The 19,606-nt window shown below is 46.1% G+C and overlaps 2 protein-coding genes across 10 annotated transcripts in view; one reads left to right on the forward strand and one right to left on the reverse strand.

The window, feature by feature from the left end:
- The first annotated feature begins 957 nt into the window (after positions 1-957).
- MARVELD3 (MARVEL domain containing 3) lies at positions 958-7,464 on the forward strand. 8 transcript variants are annotated; one of them, XM_032121532.1, is made up of 5 exons: positions 958-1,047; positions 1,124-1,232; positions 4,424-4,766; positions 4,900-4,997; positions 5,112-7,464. In XM_032121532.1, exons 2-5 carry the CDS (start codon positions 1,154-1,156, stop codon positions 5,711-5,713), a joined length of 1,122 nt encoding a protein of 373 aa, XP_031977423.1. In that variant the 5' UTR covers positions 958-1,047; positions 1,124-1,153; the 3' UTR covers positions 5,714-7,464. The 8 variants fall into 8 exon arrangements, 2 of the variants coding, with proteins under 2 accessions (XP_031977423.1, XP_031977422.1); XR_004242520.1 differs by lacking the exon at positions 958-1,047 and adding an exon at positions 3,189-3,250 and having other exon boundaries at positions 1,144-1,232; positions 3,650-4,518; positions 5,112-5,202; XM_032121531.1 differs by having other exon boundaries at positions 4,900-7,464.
- The window catches only part of PHLPP2 (PH domain and leucine rich repeat protein phosphatase 2), a 34,451-nt gene continuing 22,029 nt past the window's right edge, over positions 7,185-19,606 (reverse strand). For both annotated transcript variants that reach the window (XM_032121508.1, XM_032121509.1), the window contains exons 12-19: positions 18,439-18,594; positions 17,577-17,777; positions 16,904-17,066; positions 15,514-15,644; positions 15,018-15,128; positions 14,368-14,556; positions 14,007-14,238; positions 7,185-12,661 (exon numbers count right to left, since the gene is read on the reverse strand). In XM_032121508.1, the coding sequence (XP_031977399.1) occupies positions 11,522-12,661; positions 14,007-14,238; positions 14,368-14,556; positions 15,018-15,128; positions 15,514-15,644; positions 16,904-17,066; positions 17,577-17,777; positions 18,439-18,594 (2,323 nt within the window). In that variant the 3' untranslated portion in view covers positions 7,185-11,521. The remainder of the gene's footprint in view (positions 12,662-14,006; positions 14,239-14,367; positions 14,557-15,017; positions 15,129-15,513; positions 15,645-16,903; positions 17,067-17,576; positions 17,778-18,438; positions 18,595-19,606) is intronic.

Raw genomic sequence — 19,606 nt, forward strand, 5'->3', positions numbered from 1 at the left:
GCATCATTATAACACTGCAGCAGGTTTTCTGACAAGGCACAAACCTTGTCCCCGACAGGTCAGGTCACACAGGCACTCTGAAAATGCATATTTTCAGAGTTAAAGCTGTCTGACGGTGTAGGCAGGGCTGCTGTGCCAAACCTGCACATATCAGCATGAGTCTCTGATCAAGTGATGGTGATGCTTGTGCCTCCAGCCATCTTAATTGCTGAAATGGAGCATAGCACCTGTTACCTCTTTGCATAATCAGAGCACAAAAATCAGTTCCAAAAAAGCCCAGCTATGTTCTCCAAAGCTGTGCAAACACTGTGTTTAAGAGCCAGAAAGATGGCACAATCCACAAAGAGTGGCTCAAAGCCAATAACGAGGTAATTAAAAAGTTCACAGTAGCTACACTTTATCTATCTGCCTGTATTCAGGATCAATTTTGATTTGATCTCAGAAAAAAAATCTGAAATACACTGAAATTGCACAGTCTAGCTAGAGATGCCTATTCTGGAAAAGCATCCTGTGCATCGCAAGTGGCTTGCAGGATGCTCTTGCCGCCTGTGTGAACTGCGCTTTGGAAAGCCGAGCACTGGCATCTAGGGGCTGTCTGGTGTCTGCATTTCTTTTGGAAGGGGAACAAGGTGGCTCCACAGTGTGCAAATGGAGGGCATTACAGCAGGGACAGGGACACTGCCCAGGCTCCTGGCAGAACTCTGCTCTGCAAGCCCTGGGCAGATTGAAAACAGCTGCATTAACACACCTTAACGAGCACTGTCTCCTACTATTTGCCATTTCCCTCCATCAAGAAAAACAGGGAATATAAAAAACAAGAGCTTTCATGATTATGGCTTCTTGTGTGCCTCCCACAACACCAGCACCCAAAAATGCACTGCAGCAACCTGATAGCAGCTGTGCTGGGCATGACAGACTGCATTCCGCAGCCACTGACCACTGTGGTGCTGGGAGGGGACAGAGTCCATCAGGTACAGGAGCCTTTGCTTGCTCAGCCTGGGCACTGAGTCCATTGCAAGCACGTTGAGAGACACAGAGTGCCTCCAGGTTTGTGGGGAGTTGGAAGCACCAGTGAGCTACAGGCCCAACAGCCACAATTAAAGACTTGCAACTCCTGTTACAGATGCTGAGAGGAATGTTCCACAAACTGTGAATGTTACTGGTTCCTGAGTACAGTGAAAGACATCTTGTCCAGACTTGTGTCTGTTTACATCCAGGTAAATATTATCCAGGTAAGTGCATATCCTGTGTTTGACTTATGACTTCAGAGACTTGAGCGGTTGCATGATATGTCATGGCAGCTGTCCTCCAATGGCCTTGGAGCCACTGGGACAGTGACCAGCCAATGGGGGTGGGGTGGAAAGGGGCACAGTGGCTTTGTGGGGTGAGATGACACTGTGAGCTTGCAGCGGGTGGCGTGGGCAGCACCAGCACTTCCTTGTCACAAGAACACAGACAGGCCAGCCTTCTCATGACTGAATTAGAGCCCCATTGATGAAAACCTACCATCTGCCTGACTAATCCACTCCTATAACAACTGCTCATCTCCTTATAAAATAGTGGAGTTGGAGTGTGTGTGAGAAACATTGAGGGCGCCTAAAGTACATCCCTTTTGCTTCAAGCTAACCTTTCTTTTTCCTGACCATGCCAACAACAGATAAAGTGAACAAAATATTTCCCTGCTTTTGACAGCGGTTTTTTACAAGTTTGCAAGTTGTTTAGACATCTCTCTATTAACAAGGTTGCAAGTTGTTAAGAGACACTTGTTATTTCAAATGAGATTTCTGTGATCAACCTTTTTCTCATAGGCTGTATTTCTAGAGATTTCTTTTGCTTTCTTCTGAATCCCCTCCAGCCGATCCACTTGCCTCTGGAAACACAGTGTGCAAGACTGAGGCCAAGCCAGTGGTGAAGCAGGGGCAGAAGAATTTCTTCACGCATCCAACATGTGACACTCCTGTTCATATACCCTAGAAATGTTAGTTTTTTCGCAACAGGATGACATAGTGGACTTGAGTTCAGTTTGTCATTCACAATAACCTCCAGTTCTTTTCTACAGTACTGCTCTATCGTCATCATGCTGCACTCATTGTCCCTGTGATTATTTATTTATGTGGGACGGTCAATAAATCTGGTTGTGGTGTTCAGCAGTGATTGTGCTACAGCTCCCAGTTGCCTCAAGCTGGAGAATATGAGGCAGTTCATTACTTGCTCCTACCACTTTACCCTCCAAGTTCCCAGGGAGGGCACTGAACCAGGTCAGAGCACTTGGTCCATGGCAAGCCAAACCAGGCCCTTTTCTCCCTTAGTGCAGCAATGATATCAGAAGTAGCCAGAAACAAAGAAGCCAAAATAATAATAATAAAAAATAATTATAAAAAGAAGCCAAAACAGGTGAAGATTGATACTGTTATATACTGTTATAGCCTTCCTATTGCTCTGTTCTGCTGACTGGTATTTGCTGCGGTGAGAATAAGAACCCAGAAGATGATGCTGACCAAGTTCAGCTACGGTACTTTGAGCAGGAGTGAAGTGACACCAAGCATGTTTTTAAGATTTCCCATTACAGCAACAGAAATGGAATAAGACTGACTCACTTCTACAATATCTTGAAGTTTGTACCTCATTTTTTAGCAGCAAATGCTCCAGCAAAACACTGAGCACAACTCCAACAGAGCAATACTTCTTAGCTCTGACTTTGAACAAGTAAATTACACACAAATCTAAAGAAAGTTTTAGCTCAGTTTGCTGGATGACCAGGAGAAACACTCTGCATAAGAAACACTTATTTCATCCCTTCTTGTGACTCATGATTATTTGACTTAGCTCTTCATGTCCCTTTCATGTCAGTTAAAAGCTCTACTAAGCAAAATGGCACTGTGCATGATCCTAAAAGTTCACAAAGGATTGCTAAAACTTTTAAACCCATCCAGCAAAGAGGCCTGGTTTCTGTCACATCAGCATAAGTGATGCAACACATACAGATGAAAAGCTGTGTGCAACAGCCTCACCACTGAGCATCTGCACTATCTCCAGAGTCCTTGTCCTAAGCTCTCTATGGATTCCCCATTTTCTAACTTAGGACACAACTTCTGTCCCCTCTATCTGAACTGGACATTGAAACAATGGTTCTTTTGTTTTCCTTCTCTCTTACCTCAACCTAAGTAAATTTTAAGATGCATTTTCAGATCTCCAGTCCTTTGTGGAATCAGGTGAAGTGTTGAGGAGAGTGTTTTCCCACAGTGCTGAGGTGAGTTTATAGGCTTTTCACCATATAACTCTATAGAGTTACTGCTGTTGCTCCTGCAAAGACAGAAGGGTGAAACAGTCTTACTGTTGCCACCAGTCTTACAGATGGAGAAAATGTATTTCTGCATCTTAGAGACAAATCTGGACCTCTCAGGGCACATATTCAGGTATTCTGTCTGAGACCTTATAGTATAACTGTTTCCCTAAAAATATCTGTTTTCCTAAATGCAATGAAAGTATTTCTTTGCAATTTTTTTGCTGTAGAAGCAAAGAGCTTTTACAGGCAGTGTTTGGTCAAACTCTTGAATAAAAGCATTTGCTCTGAATGTGGAGTTTTCTGTGTTTCCCACTGTATTTCCAAATTGTCCTGCTGTTTACTTTTCTCCCTTTCCTGAATCAGCTCTGCCCTTACCAGCCCTCAGAAATGTTGACGCTTGTGCATGGGTGAGATCCTGGACACCTGCCTTCACTCCAACCACCACCAATAAGCACAGGAGTGATTAATCACCTTCTCTGCTGGAAGGTGATAGATGCTGTGCTAAGGAGTCTGTCAGGATGGCAAGACAGACTGGCAGCAGTACATTATTGTCAGTAAAAAGGTCCCATCATAGGTGGCTGAAGTGGCCTCCAGCAAAAAGACACAAAAGAGGTCTATCTGGTTCTGTACGGCTAAATATAAGGTAATGTCTCTAAAGAAAATTGCCTGAATGTGGTCTCCGAAGTGCCGAACTGGAACCTGATAGTTGCACTGCAGGACAGATCCCAAGGTGTGAGTGACTGTACCTGGAAACACGGGCCCTGTGCTGGGGTAGTTGGAGAAGCAACAAAATGCTGTGCATTGCCAGGACAAGACAGAGACAGTTGTTTTGCTGTGATGTAAACTGCTGGTGCACTTGTGTCTTGAAGCTGCATGGAGGTGCAGTCACTGCATCACAGGGTGGGTTTAGGGGAGTTACAGCAGGCCCAGAGAGGCTGGGACTGGGGTTTCATAAGGAAACAGAGAGGCACGGTCAAAGTTTACAGAGGCACGAGGTGGCAGAAAAGCTGCATAAAGAACACTCACCAAAACTCACAACACAGGAAAAAGTAGAACTCGTAAAATTGTGAAAGTTTAATTAGTTAAATTTAGTCAGTTTCCAGCAAGTTGGGTACTAACAAGCATGTTCTGTGGCAGGTGGAAAACCTCGGGACGTTATCGCCACAAGGGGCTGCGGGTGGAAGAGAAGGGGAGCGGACACACACGCCCAACAGCTGGTGAACGGTGCGCAGGTGCCGGAGGAGCTGAGCACCTCCAGACGGGGCAGGGCCTGGCCGGGCTGGAGCTTCCACCACTCTCGAGAAGCGCTGGCGGGGCTGAGGCGAGCGGATGAGACGGAGTTCACCGCGCCGGCACTACCCCGGGGTGGCCCGGCCCGGCCCCCAGTCCCCAGCGCCGGCGGAGCGGGGCCGCGCCGGGCCATGGCGGAGCGGGACTGCCCCCGTGCCGCGCGTGGGGGACGCGCCGGGGCGGGCGGGCGGTGAGAACAGCGGGCGGTGAGGGGAGCGGGCGGGCGGTGAGAACAGCGGGCGGTGAGGGGAGCGAGCGGGCGGGTGGGCAGCCGCGCGGGGTCCGCGTCGGCGCCGGGGCTGAGCGGCGTCATCTCTCCTTAGCGCCGTACCCGGAGCAGAGGCGGAGGGGCCGCGGGGAAGCCGCGCCGTGCCGGGGTCGCTGGAGCGCCGCCGCTGCCTATACCTGCGCACGGGCCGGGGTGAGCGCGGCCGGCGGGAGCCGCTCCCTCCGTCCTGCGGAGCGCAGTGCCTGGCCCGGCTTCCTCCCGGGCCGCTGCTCTGCGGTCGCGGACTCACCTCGGCCTCCCCTCCAGCCTGCTGCCAGATGATGGAGGTCCTGCTCGCCGCCCTGATCCTGGTCTGCAGCTCCGTGTCCGGTGGCTCGACGGGAGGATATACCGGCCTCCCCGCCATGGGGGGCATCTACTACTACCAATACGGCGGGGCCTACAGCGGCTTCAGCGGAGCGGAAGGGGAGCGAGCCCAGCAGCTTGACCAACGTTTCTACTTACTGAAGCTGCCCATTGCAAGGGCAGCAATGGCCGTGGGAGGGTGTCTCCTGGTCTTCCCTTGTGTTCTTATTTTGGTTGGTGTTCTACGCCTACCGTGGCATTTCCCAGCATGGCTGCTAATTGAATGCACCCTGTACATAGTGATTGCAGTTGGCACAGGGCCTGCTCTGTACTATTTCTTCCATTCTCTGCTGAGTGTTTATAATTCATCAGTGTGCAAAGAGAGAGAGCAGCTTTATCAAAGCAAAGGCTATCAGGGCTTCTGGTGCAGCCTGCATGGGGCAGAGATTGCTGCTGGTCTCTTGGGCTGCATGGCTGCCATGGCATACCTGCTCAGTGCAGGCCTAGCTGTCAGAGATTACAGGACAGTTCATGAACAGAAACAGAAGCCACTGCAATTATAAGAGCTTTCAAATGATTCCTCCACTCCAGTAATGGGCTGGATTTTTGCCAGTCTCCTTACTGAGATGAAGCAGTATGGTGTCCTTCCTTCTGGACAGTGCAGCCTTAATGCTAGAGAACATTCATCAAACTGGCATAGCTTTAAATAGGGTAGAGTTAGGCTATTCCTAACTTGAATTTGCATTATTGAATTATTGGTGACTGAAAGCTGATCCAGTGGGTTGTCTCCTGCTTCACAAGGCAGCCCTTCCATCCCACTATTAGATGTCCCGTTCTCCAGTGAGGGCTTCCTACAAGTACTGCCACTACATGCTTCTGCCAATGAACAGCTTTTTGTAGCTTAAACTGTCTTTACAAAAGACATGTGACTTGACTGAGAAAAAAAACTCTTATAAACAAGTGATCAAAGCCCCTGGTTGTGGCAGCTAAATACTGCTTCCTTGTAGGTCTCTTGGAATTAACAGACTGGTGTGAACATGACGTTTATAAGGCCATGAAAAAAACCCCACAAACTCAGTCTACCTTGTGACACAATGCCTTTTCAAACTCCTGGAGAGGGCCCATTTTTGTATGAAATGGTCTTTTTATATAACTTGTATACAAGAGTTTTGCTTAAAAAGATACCCTGAATTGGGATAATCAGACAAAAGCTTTATGAGATCAAATGGGTGGTTGAATATAGAAGTATACTGTTTTCAAAATACATTTTTAATGTACAAGTTGGAGAAATTAGATGCTGCTCTTATTATTTCTTTTTTTTAGAAAAACTTCTTATAGGAATTTTACTGGGAAAAATAGCACTAGAATCACCAACTCGTGCCTCAAAATGAAATGCCACTTCAGAGCAGCGTCCACTATGTGCACTGTTCATATGAGGATGGAACCACCCCAGTCTCACAGATAAGTTCTGCCCATATTAAAAAAACTAAACACACTAGAAACATGCTTTGCCTTGGACACAGCTCTTTCACTGGCACCATTACTAAATCCTCACAATTACCAAAACCATGGAACGTTATTAGAACTAGAGACACAAAAGTAAAACAGATGCCAAATAGGAACACACTAGGTGCTTTGGGGTTTGTTTGATTTCTTCCGCCTTTTAGTAGTTAAATGCACTGAGTGTCTCAGCACAGGGATTTATGTGGACAATCCATCGTGGTCCTATTTCTGTTAACATTTCTGTACTTCCTCTTGCTGCAGCTACTTCTAGAGCTGTACAGTGCTATTGAGAGCAAGTTCACAGGGCAGATTCCTCTAGCAGGAAACAGAAAGCTGCCTTAATAATTGGTAAGTCTAATTCTACCCTCACAGTGCTCTACAAGAAGTTTTTGTATGGAAGGCTGATGAGTGAAGTAGCACATAGAGCTCAGTGAACCTGCAGCACAGCTGCTGCTAGACACAGCTACCTTTGACTGGGATATTGCAGAGATTTCTTCCAGCACAGTAACAGAATCAGAGTAAGCTGTTAGATGAAAGTAAAAATCTTTATTGCTAAGTCAGCTGAAAATCCAATGCAAAAATACTCTTCCTTCCTGAACTGCTCTGTACATCTGAATAAAGAATCAATGTCAATGGACCAGTGTTTTCCAACAATCTTACGTTATTTGCCTTTCCAAAGCAATACATAGGTCACGGTGCTGAGGGTGCATTCACTGGACAACCTACTCCCATACACAATAAAAACAGGGATTGTTAAAGGTGCATGCTAGAGTGGGATACAGAAAATACTCTCCTTTTTAAAAACAAAAAACATGAAAAAAGATGACTTAGTAAACAGTTGGTACACTGCAATATTTAACATGCGCCAGGTCATATGAGTCAAGTTTAAAAAAGTAACATTTTAAAATGTGAAAAAAGAGGAAAAATACAGTTGAGTCTTCAGAGAGCAATAGAACAGCAGACAACAATTGCACAAGACCAAAGAGGTGATCTACTGCCAGAAGAAAGGCCTTTGCAAGTGACCCAAAAGCCACCAGCATCTATCTGGAAGGAGTGCAGAAACCCCACAGGTCCAAAGTCTTAGGTGTGACCAAAGATCCTGTGTACCACGGGAAAGATTTCAGACTTCACAGCAGCTCGTCCCCAAGAGAGGGAAATACTTGCTCCTTCTTGGAACAGGATGTTATCCTCCCATCTAACTGAAGATTCTGGTATGAACAGTCTGTGATGCGGCCTCCATGTGCCTGTTCCTTGTTCTGGGGGCAATGTGGAGGGTCTCTCTTACCTTTATCACCTGGGCCCCAACTACCCCCCGTTCAATATAAGTTTTATGGGTTCCTTTTGCAGAAGCCTTTCCGGACAGGACAGGACAGAGCATAGTACCCTTCTCAGCAAGTATGCTTATCAGCAGAGCCAGAATTACTGAAGAGATGGACCAACAAACTCCTCAGCCTCACTGTGGCTGCATGCAGTGTGGCAGGGCGTGCATTGCTCAGCAGGGACAAAACAGCCTGAGGACCTCAAGCTGAGAACCTCTCTCTAACAGCAAGTCTGTGAATGAGTGGGATGTTCTCAGTGATGTGGTTATGTGAAGAAGATCACAAGAGTATCTCTGCAAACTCCAAAAACAAAAACCAGGGAAGGGACTGAAGATCAGGAAGAGAACTGGGAAGACACTTTCTGTACCCTGCTATGAGTCCTTCAGTAGACTCGCCCTTTCATACCTGTTCCACCTACAGCAGTGCTCCTTGGGAGCTTGAAATCTAAGGTGGTGTTAATAAATAAGGTAGGGAAGACATAGAAGGAGGTAGGAAAACAAAAGGTAGTGGAGGGAAGCACTCTGTCCTATGAGCTGTCCTCACCAGATAGATGAAGATAACCCAGCCACACCACTATCTGACCAATGTCAGAAAAAACCCATTTCTTTGGATGACAGTGACCTTGAAGCATGTCTCAGCAGTTGGAATCTTGTGTTAGAAAATGCAAGACATTTGCATGAAAACATGATGCCAGTGTCTTTGCTGACACCCAAAACTGGCCTAGGAAAAAGCAGCACTTTTTGTGATGAACAGGCACTATTTTTAATGCATGAAAAAGATTTTGGATGACTGGAGAAAAAGCATCACAATGCCATAGCTGAAATGGAAAAGCTTAATCCTCTGAAGAAGCACATGGAAGACATGCAGAAGCTGCTTGAGGACACCAGTGCTCGTGTTAGTCAAACAGAGGAAGACTATTTGGAACAGGTTAAGTCAACTCAGCCTGTGCTGCCCAGAGTTCATAATGCCAGCTTCAGAGAAATCTGTGCATTCTACCTGGAGTGTAAGAAAGATAACAAGCTATGTCTTCCATGACAGTTCACACTCATAGAAAATAGGAGCTGGCTGTATTTAAACTTCCTTTCTGCTTCAAAACCAGAAACAGCACTGGAGAAAAAGTCTAAGTAGGAATTCCTTCTGTTCCATCCTGCCACTACCTTTAAGAGGTGCAGTTCAGAAATCTGTATGCTCCATCGCAGAGCTGTGTTTTCCTTAGTCCTTCAACACATCTGACAAACCCTGCACTCCTTGTGGCAACTCTGCACACAATACTACTGGTTCAGACTGGCAAGGACACACGGGACTTTCCATATCAGTGCAAGAAATAGAGACCTGATTTGCATTAATATGTGCCACTCGGAGTGCAGGGTTTGTCAGATTCTTACTCAGAAAGAAGGGTTTCTGCATCAGTCCCATAGTGAATGGAGGCTGTTCTACAGCCCTTTCAGATACCAGAAAGTGTGAGGCTGTTGGAGCCCTGGGTTCTGAGAATTTCAACCTTTCATGAGGCTAGTAGGCACAGATATTTGGTAAAATTATCACCAGTGACAGAATCAAAAGCTGCAGTCAAATACATTGGGATGAACCTTTCCTGCATACTTATATGATGATAATATGAAAGAGTTTTGGGGTTTAGCATTTGAATCTTTTCTGCTGTTGTTTCTCTGCCTAAGGGATTCAAATGCTATTGTTTCTGTTATTTTAAGAATTAGCTTCAATCTCCAGTTCCAAATGAAATAGGCGTTTAAACAACCAAAATTTTTGAGAGTTTAAACTTTGGAAAAAGTTGGGTTGTTTCATGATTACACTGCAACTAGCACAAAGTATATCCTAAAATGTTGCTCCTCATGCATGATAAAAATACATTTTTTTCCTAGTGAGAAGAAATTCAAGGTGCTCTGAAATCTCAGTAAAACTCCATTAGATTTTGTCAGAAGATCTATATTGACAGAATCCCACAAATAGTCTGCACAATATTTCCTTCTGAACAAGGCCCAAATTTGATCCAAAAATAGACAACTCAAGCTCCTCAGATCTCTTCAGAAGAAACTTTTAAGTTTTCTTCATAAATATAATTACTGAAGAAGAAAAGGCACTAGCCCACATTACAGTCAGGATTATTGCACCACTGACATGATGGGGACAGCTGCTATCCAGCTCTGTCAGAAAGGAAGAGATCTGCATGCTACAGAGGCACTGGTCTCCACAACCCTCACACAAAACGACGACATAGGCAGCCAACTTACACCCTGCTCCAAAAATCCTAATGGAAACACAAGGCATCTGAGTGCAGACTGGCCAGTTCATCATTCATGGGACTGTTTTAAATATCTTTTTCGGTGCTGATAAAAATGGTAATAAGATGAAAAGTTTCATTTTTGCTTTTGTGCTGAAAGCTAAGCAGGAACAAGTATACTTTCAGCTTGTTTGTGGCCAGACTGGGCACATACCATGAAATGCTGGTTTCTGTGGATTTGGAATATGTCTCCTGTTTCCAGGAAAAACAAAGACACTGTAGCTGACAATGCAGAGGTTTATGTTGATGGAACAGAGCACTGGATGCTTCTGCCAGCCTTAGTGCGCCACACCACTGTATACAGCTTGGCTCCTCTGACTGAGCACTGAGACAAGCACAAGCTCCTGGTTTTATCCCATGTCTTCTGGATACAGGAAGCCTCTGCTGTGAAGCACCCATGATGAAGGTGGCCAGGTTGCTGCTGAGGTGTTGTTGAGGTGGGTCTGTGCTCTGCAGCTAGAAGCACTAGCTCCATACATTACCTTAATAAACCAGTCCTGAGCTGATCTTTCCTATGCTCCATATAAAATGCATTGGTTGGCACCTGCTTATCACTCAGCTACGTATTTTCTCATCCTGCACAGAATGATCCCACCATAACCCTCGATCTCCCCTACACCAGTGCTCCTCAGAATACTGGTACCCTGAGTCCTCCACTGCCCTAAGAACATCCACTGCAAATAGTCCACAGCATACCTGCTGTGGAGTGCTTTCTCCCCTAACCCTAAATAATAAAGTGCTGGGCTGAAGGGGAAAAGAACAGCTTAAGTGCAATAAATAAAAGTGAGTGCAATTAATGTAGGAAACCATTCTTAGGTCAGCTCCATTGCAACTGGCTGTATTCTTTCAAGGAATAACGAAGTCAGGTGCTGGGGGGTAGGGTGGGACACTGCATCAGAAATATTCACAGGACTCAAAACACTGAGCATTTCTCCCTCAGCAGCGTCCTCACCCCCCACACACATACACCAGCCCCTTTCCTGCAGAGCTGGCAGAACCTCGGGGTTCAAGGACTTATCAGACAGTCCCTAACACAGAGCTCAGCTCCGGATCTGAGTGCTCATAGAACAACTGAGACCCTACAGTCATAAGTGGACAGCCCAGACGTCGGCCTTCCTGATTCTTCCTCAACTCCATTAAGGAAGCAGCAGGTGCCTGTACTCCTTGCAGATCCCAGCTCCCTCAAAGGGCAAGACAGCCCTTATGAAACAGAGCTCCCTGGGACAGATAATGTGGGAGTGGTACTCGTAGGGTTACAGAGCTGTGTCAAACTCCTCTGGCAGGGGTGCTGCATGTTCTTCTTTCAGCTCCTGATCTGCTCCATCCTCCTGGTGCTGCTTCATCTGTTCCTTCACTTCCTCTTCCAGATCAGGTGGCACCACAAATTGATCTTCTGGCTCCACCTGGGATGGAGCAGCAAAATAGCCTGTCTTCTTTTTGGGTGCCTCTGTTGCTACTTCGATGAGGTTGAGGCTCTCCTCCAAGGGCACTATGGAGCCATTGGAAAGCTTCTTTCCATAAAGACAACATGTGGAAAGAGATTTTTGCAGTTCACACTTCTCCTTGACCCCTCTCTGCACAGTGTTGCTGTTTACGCTGTTCTGCCTCCGAATGATGAGTACAAGCCCAGAATCATTCTCTGGCCCTGGAGCAGAGGAGCTGTACTCTGCAGCAGGACGTTCTAACTCCAGACCCTTTCCTTTACAGCAGTGGATGTCCACCTCTACCTCCACTTTACTGCCGTTTGTCATCACACCTTCCACAGGCTGCTCATCATCACTATCTAGACCATTGTCAGACTGGTTGCTAGAGAAGGTGGCACTGGAAGGTTGGCGCTGAAAGATGCTTGAGGGGGGCACAGGATGTAGGCTGCAACGTCGTTCTTGTCGTGGTAGCAAACTGCCATCTAAACCAACAGCACCGTGTTCATCTGACGCAGTAGAGCCCACTTCACTGCTAACCTCAGAAGCAGACAGTTCACTGCTGAACTCTGAAGCAATTCCACTGCTACATGAAGGTGTTGCTGGCTTGGTGGTGGTAGAACTAAATCCCCCAGGGCCTGGCAGAGTGAGGCCATGCATCTCACAAGTGCAGTTGTCCTCACTGATGTTCAGACATACTACCATTGCACCAACATTGTCTTGGCAACCATAGCTTTGGGCTAAAGTGCAGAGTTTCTTTGCAGCAGCCCGTGGGTCGTGTAGGTGCCGCACAGCTGAGACAGCCTCTGCATGAGAAAGGTGTTCCCAGAGAGCTTTGTTCCCTAGAAGTAGCAGCTCATCTTGTACCGTCAGTGGAATGGAACTGACATGTGGTTTGGGCAGGATCCAAGGATGCAGGTATGTACAGCCCAGCATCCGAGTACAGCAAGTCACACCGTTCACTTTATTGTCCTGCAGACAAGAGAAACAAGGCAGTAGCATTGGATGTGCTATTAGATCATTTACAAAGCAACCTTTCCCCTGCCCATATGCTGGTTTGGAGCCTCAAGAAATGCCAGTTACACATCTGCAGTATTGGAGAAAGGGATCTAGGTGCACGTACTACAGTGCAGACATTCACTATACCCGATGACCAGGTACAGTAACCACCATCACTCATGATGGCAATAACACACTTTTATCCCACAAGACTTTTTGTTGGGCTCTGAAGAATTGTAGCAGACTATTCTGAAATGTGCAGCTAGACTACCTGCAGTACACTGACCAGAGAGTCTCACTGATGAGTCTTATGTGAAACTTATTTTTTTAGTACAAGTTGGATAGTGACTTTGGACTTTCTCAGTGCAAGACAGGTTACCCAGACATTAAACTATTTCTGTGTATTGTCTGAACTATTTCCCTCTTTATTAACACATAACGGCATTCTGAAGTGGGGACACTACATCCTGAGGAAAAAAAGAACAAGTAGGTATCTCAAACTGTTTCTGTAACCCGGATCTATTACCCCCTTCTGCTAGATGGTCCCCTGGCCAGCCTGGCAGTGGTCTCCCATAAAGAGACGTGCCCACAACCCTCAGTCTCTTTTCCAAGTCAGTGTTTTGAATTTAGTTTTGGTGTTCTTAATGTCTGTATCCTCTGGGTGTTAATACTGCTGCTGCTGCCACCAAGTATTAAAACCCAGCAGATGAGACACACAGGGAAGTCTCTTAGACAATAATTTCAATTTTCTTTTTCAGAATCCATTAATGAGCCAGTTTTTAAACCATTTAACATGCTACATTAATCCCATAGTTATTTTCAGTCAGAGTGCTATGCCGCAGCGTTACAGCACCTTGAGGAGCTGTAACACAGTGACCACATTATGCTTGTGAGAAATACTTCTATCTAGCAACTTAATACTTTTTAAAAGACCCATAAACTAAAGCATAAAACTAAAGTGATTGGCACTGATTTCTCAAGATCTTTACAGATGTATTTCTCCCATTCTTTGGAACTTCCCTATTATTTCCAAGTGTTTAGAAAGTTAACCTTTAGAGAGTTCTCTAGAAATCATTTTAATACTTTTGCACACAACATGTCATCCTGTACCCATAGTTCTTAGGCCACAGTGTTTTAGGAACATGCAATTTTGAACAGCTAATCAGCAAAAGAGGCAGAGCAGAAAGCACTAGACAAGTCATTCAGAACCTTCATGTCACCCTCTCCCCTGTAATGTTATGCAGACAGCTGAGCTCATGTACTTGTACCAAGCTTTTACGTGAGGGTGGAAGCTGAAGTGAAAAGGGTCCAAACCTACCTCTGTTATAATGGCTTTTTGCTCCTTGACTCTCCTGGCTTCTTCTGAACATTGTTCAAGGCTGAAGACTTTGGAGAGAGGCAGTGCTTTTCCACTTCGGCACAGAACGGCTTGGCACGTCCCCACATTGGCCACCGTCAGAGAAAAGTTGCTGGCTGGATCAGCCACCTCATTACGAATGTAGCAAAGGACAGCAGAGGAACCCAGCTTCTGCCCAGCCATGCCCAGCTTCCTGTTGGAGGAAAAGGTGTAGGAGGCTCCAGACTCTACTGACAGGCATTCTGGAGGGCTGCCTCACCCCACCTAACACATTGATATTCCTATGCAATTCCCACCAGAACCAGCTTGCTCACTGTCCTACCTGTGGGAGACCAAGAAGGTGTTGGACATGAACATGGTGTCAGACTGCTGTACCTCCTCCAGGAGCACATCAGCCATGGTACACTGCAGCAAGCGTGGCAGTTCTTCGTTCTTGTCACCATCAAACATGCCATACACAGCCTCCACGCCCTCTGCAAAGCTCCCCAGTGCCAGGGATGACACACACAGCCTGTCAGAAAAGCATACAAGCAAAGTTAATAGATCTCAAAATATTGTCTTGTTCTCAAAACCACAGCCATCAGGCAACCTTGCTGTGAGTGCCATTCTCACAGGGCAGCAAAGCCACTGTTCCTACATTCACTAGCCTGGGAGATGTACAGCTGCATTTTATTGTTGGAACTCCCAAATCCTCTTTGACCACATGCAGGAGAGGGCAACAGGCACAGCTGGCAAGAGAAAAAGCATCTTTGCTGGAGAGGGAAGGAGAGTCCAAGTATACTGGGAAAAGTGTGAAAATTGAGGCAAAAGGTAATGTGGAGACTTGAGTTACCAAGACTTAGTAAGAGACCTGGAGAGACAAAGGGATGGATGAGCTCTTGGGCAAAATAGGTCTCCTTGGGTGCTCAGCAGCGCACTCTGCCCAACATCCTGAGAAGACAATGTCAGTGTTTAGCAGACCACAATACTCACTTATTTCTTTGGCCTGCCATCTCAGCTACTCCATGATTCCAGAAGGTAGAAGTGAGTGCGGAGTCTGCCGTGAGGGAGGGCTTAGCATCAATCTTCAGTGTGGTAATGTGACTACAGAGAGAACAGAAGTTACGCTTTTCTAGAACCTGCTGAACAGGCCATACGATCTAGACTGGCTTGAGTTTTAGACAGCAGTCTGTAGAAAGAACTGCATCAAGGAGAGGGGTTTAAGGGCTAGGTCTTCTGGAGATGTCTGGCTGCTCATGCCAAAGACACCTGGGAAAACCTCATACCGCCTGAAAAATTACTTGCTTTGATGTTTTGGACCCCGACTTTTCCCTTCCCAAAGACAGGAAGTCTCAGCTGCCTCAGGCAGGGAACATTATACCACTATGCAGTGATAAAGTGCTTTTACTTTCTTATGCCATTTCCTCTCCTGGCAAGGGTTACCCTTCCCTGTGCAGGTCACTACTGGGTTGACATGTCAATGGCTCACCTGAAGATATCCAGTGTCTTGTGTTCTAGCACCAAGTTTGTGTTTCCACTCAGATCCAGCTCTTGCAAGGAACCTGGCAGTGCCTCAGGGATCAGGATTTCAGTTAACTCATTGCAGCTCAAATCCACAAACTGCAGTAGCAACAAACAGCACGACAAAGAAAATACTCTTTTGTTGTGTCAAGTCATCAGTTACTCCAGTGCTCCTTACAAACATCATACAACCCTGCTACTTATTGTATCTCACACACACGTCATGAAAATGGATCTGACTGGTCAGAAGAAGAATGGTTTGTAAGCAACCTGCAATAGCCAGGACTCCAATACTGAAAGACTAGGTCACACCAAAGATAAAAGAAGGCCTCTATAGGCAAAACTGCCTAGCAATATAACACTGCCCACTGTCTCAAATGCAAGAAACCAGAAATGTCAGAGGCAGGGAGTAAAGGTGAATGAGAGATGATCTTTGATCAACTCAGACAGGTGAGAGATCTAGAATGCATATTCTGTGGCTTCTTCTGGGGTTAATCAAGCAAGGTCATAGAACCACAGAATGGCCTGTGCTGGAAGGGACCTTAGAGCTAATTTTGTTCAACACCTCTGCCATGGGCAGGGACACCTTCCACTACAAGAGGCTGCTCCAAGACCTGTCACACCTGGCCTTGAAACTTCCAGGGATGGGGCAGCCACAGCTTCTCTGGGCAACTTGTACCAGTGCCTCACCATACTCACAGGGAAGAGTTTCTTCCTAATATCCAACCTACACCTACTCTCTTTCACTTTAAAGCCATTCTCCCTTGTGCTGTCACTCCACACCTTTGTCCAAAGTCCCTCTCATGTTCTCTTTTAGCCAGTTTAGATACTGGAAGGCTGCAATAAGGTCACTCCAGACCCTTTTCTTCTCCAAGCTGAACAACCCCAAACCACTCAGTCCATCGCCACAGCAGAGGTGCTCCAGCCCTCTGATCATCTTCATGAACTCCTCTGGATCCACTCCAACAGGTCTAAGTCCTTCTTGTGCTAGGACCCAAGCTGGATGCAGCCCTGCAGGTGGGATCTCACCTGAGCAGGGCAGGGAGCCGGAATCCCCTCCTTACCTGCTGTCCATGCTGTTGGGGATGAGCCCAGGATGTGGGGGGCTTCTGGGTGCCAGAGCACATAGCCAGAGCATGTCCACCCTCTCATCCAGCAGCATCCCCAAGTCCATCTCAGCAGGGCTGCTCTCAACCATTCATCCCCCAACCTGGATTGACACCAGGTGTGTAGCCCTGACCCAGGTACAGCACCCTGCACTTGGCCTTGCTGGGACCTCCAGTTCTCTCCTAGCAGTTACTCCTCATTCTATAACCCAAACTTCCCCAAATATCTCTTTATCTTCTCCATGCAAATACCTGAATACGGGGCAAATGCAGGATCTCTGGAAAAATGCTGATTTCATTAGAGTGTGCAATAAGTGTATGAAGTAGCTTGCAGTTTGCAACCGTTGTAGGAATTGTTTTCAGTTTGTTGCCACTCAGATTCAGCTCTTCCAAGTGCTCCAGCTTACTAAGTTTGCTGAAAGGAAAACAAAAAAATACTGTATCTTACAGACATGAACGTGTCACTTTCTGAAGCTGCAGATGAGGTATCCATAGACACTGCCCTTTATGAGCTATTTTTCTGATTTACTGCTAGGAGACCAAAAGTCCTAAGAGATGCTCTAGTAAGAGGCAGGGTCCCCAGGCCTGGCCTGGATTTGTACAACAGACACACCCTTCACCATCAGTGCTAAAGTTGCAAAGAAATACCACCCCATCCCCACACACAAGCAACACAACTAATTACATCCCTTAGCCCCTCTGGATGGCACCACAACTAGGAGGACAGGAAAACCTACAGCCAACAGTACCCTGTGCCAATCCCCCTCAACAGGCTTCTCCTTGCTTTGTGTGTGGAAATGTCAGGCTTTTGTCATCAAGCCACAGGGAGAGCATCTCGCTCTGACTTTGACTCATGTACAATCATGGGAAGGTGGCAGCTTCCTCCTAGGGGGCATTGTCTTGCCCAACAGCCTTACTGACTTACCTTGCAGGGAAAGTCTGCAGGTTGTTGCTTGCCAGATGCAGGATCCGTAGGTTTGGGTGCCCCACCAAGACAGGGATGCATTGATCTGTGAGGTTGTTATTGGTCAAGTATAGCAGCTGCAGCATGCTCAAACTCTCCTCCCCCGTACATGCAGAGGGCAGGGACTCCAGGCTGTTTGCAGATGCATTCAGGTACCTGAGGCTAACCACAGCAAGTGCAAAAATCAGACTTCACATCATCCAAACCATTCCATTAACACAAGGAAAAGGAGCCATACAAATGCCAGTGTGGACAGCAGCACTAGACAGGAGGCCAGACAATACTGTAACATCCCTACTCACATTAAGATTTGTGAGTCTACTAATGACTTATTAGCTATATGCACTGTGGATGCACACAGCATTTTACAGTAAACGGTGAGTACCGAAAAGCCCGTGGGTAATACTGGTGTAAGCAGACAACATAAAACTTTACTTAGACTCTTTAAAAGAAGGGCTAACTCCTGTCTGAATAGACAGTTATGAAGGACTGTTCATTTGTAAAGGGTCTCTCTTGTTGTTCTGCAACGACCTGAACCTGACTGGCTTCTTTTCTTTGCACCTGAACTTATTATGACTGCTTTTAAAGACAATGCTCTTCAGGCAGCCTCTGTTTTCCTGTAATTACACAGTAACATGGACCGATTCTTTCAAATCAGCTTGATGGCTTCCCTTACAGCATCTGAATTACCTCCTCATAAAGGGCACACCTCGTTATCTCTTATGCAAATGGCACCTTGCAAGGATAGTCACACAGGTGCCACTTTCAGCCCTTACACTCCAAAGGATAATGCAGACAAAAGGTGTTGGCTACTGAGACTCACTTCAGAGCTTTGACAAATAGTGTCTCTGGGAGTTTAGTCAACAGGTTGTGCTGAAGGTCCAGCACTTCCAAAGGAATGTGTTCTAGAAGAGGTGGAAGGCTCTGCAGACGATTGTGCCCCACCATCAACTTCCGAAGGCTCAAGCTTCTGAGGATCCTAGAAAGACATAGGGTTTTCTGTTTAACTTGGTTCACTCCTCTTGACATCCACAGAGGTAGTATTTAATCCACTTAATCTGACTGTACAGCAGGGAAAAATTAAAATACACTGATTATTTACATGATGTAAATAATGACAAAGCAGAATAACGCACAGGGTAACATGACTCAGTCTCTCTGAATATATCTACATTTCCCTCTACGCTACTGCTGATTGGTATCTTGTCATGCAAGTTGGTGTGCATGTGCCCAGCATTCTCTCAGGCAGACTAAGAAAGAAGTCAAAAATGAGGGCTTTAAATGCCTGTTCTCACTTGTAGGTAGAAAGAAGTGCTTCCACAGTGCCAACATAAATTTAGAGCTTTAAATATCTGCTTAGCACTCCTGTGTTATTTCTGAGGCAGTAAATGATTCTTTGCATAACATACTTAAAATTTGGGCCCTTTAATCCATTGGCATGGCTAAAATTCTCTTTTAACTTCTCATTATCACATCCTTGTTAAATCCTTTTCTTGCTTTTGACGTACATAGTTTTTCTGTGACAAGCACTGGAATGTCACTGCTGATCACTTCCTATGCCTCTTGCTTCAACTTCTCCAACCCGTGTTCTGCATTTCTTCCCCGTCAACCACTTCTCCGTTCAATCTTAATACAGCTTACCCTAGACACTGTGTCATTCATCACAATCACACCCCGACCAAACACCCTTGTTAGGCTGAGAATGTGGTACTTGTGAGAAGTCATTATAAATAACTGCAAAATTGATTTCGTTCTTGGCTCTCATTTACTGCATTTCTGCAGAGACTGAAAGGGAAATGGGGAGAAAGGAGCTGGCTGATGGTGTACTATGAAAGCTACATTTGAGATCAGCTGTATTGTCCCTTTGTGATAACGCCCTATCAAAGGTAACAGATGAAATTTCCGTGGGACGATGCAAAACGTATTAGGGTCTCACATATGACCTGTGTTCACAGACAGTATGGAAACACATACCAATCATAGCAGCATGT

Source organism: Corvus moneduloides, chromosome 12 (assembly GCF_009650955.1).
Source record: "Corvus moneduloides isolate bCorMon1 chromosome 12, bCorMon1.pri, whole genome shotgun sequence".
In the NCBI taxonomy this organism is placed as follows: domain Eukaryota; kingdom Metazoa; phylum Chordata; class Aves; order Passeriformes; family Corvidae; genus Corvus; species Corvus moneduloides.

Excerpts from the sequence above, each read along its gene's own strand:
- MARVELD3 (XM_032121531.1), top strand. The coding sequence starts at position 1,154 with ATGTTACTGGTTCCTGAGTACAGTGAAAGACATCTTGTCCAGACTTGT. Across the intron at positions 1,233-4,423 it reads TCCAGGTAAATATTATCCAG|GTGGAAAACCTCGGGACGTT; the intron begins GTAAGTGCATAT and ends GTTCTGTGGCAG. Across the intron at positions 4,767-4,899 it reads CGCGCCGGGGCGGGCGGGCG|CGCCGTACCCGGAGCAGAGG; the intron begins GTGAGAACAGCG and ends ATCTCTCCTTAG.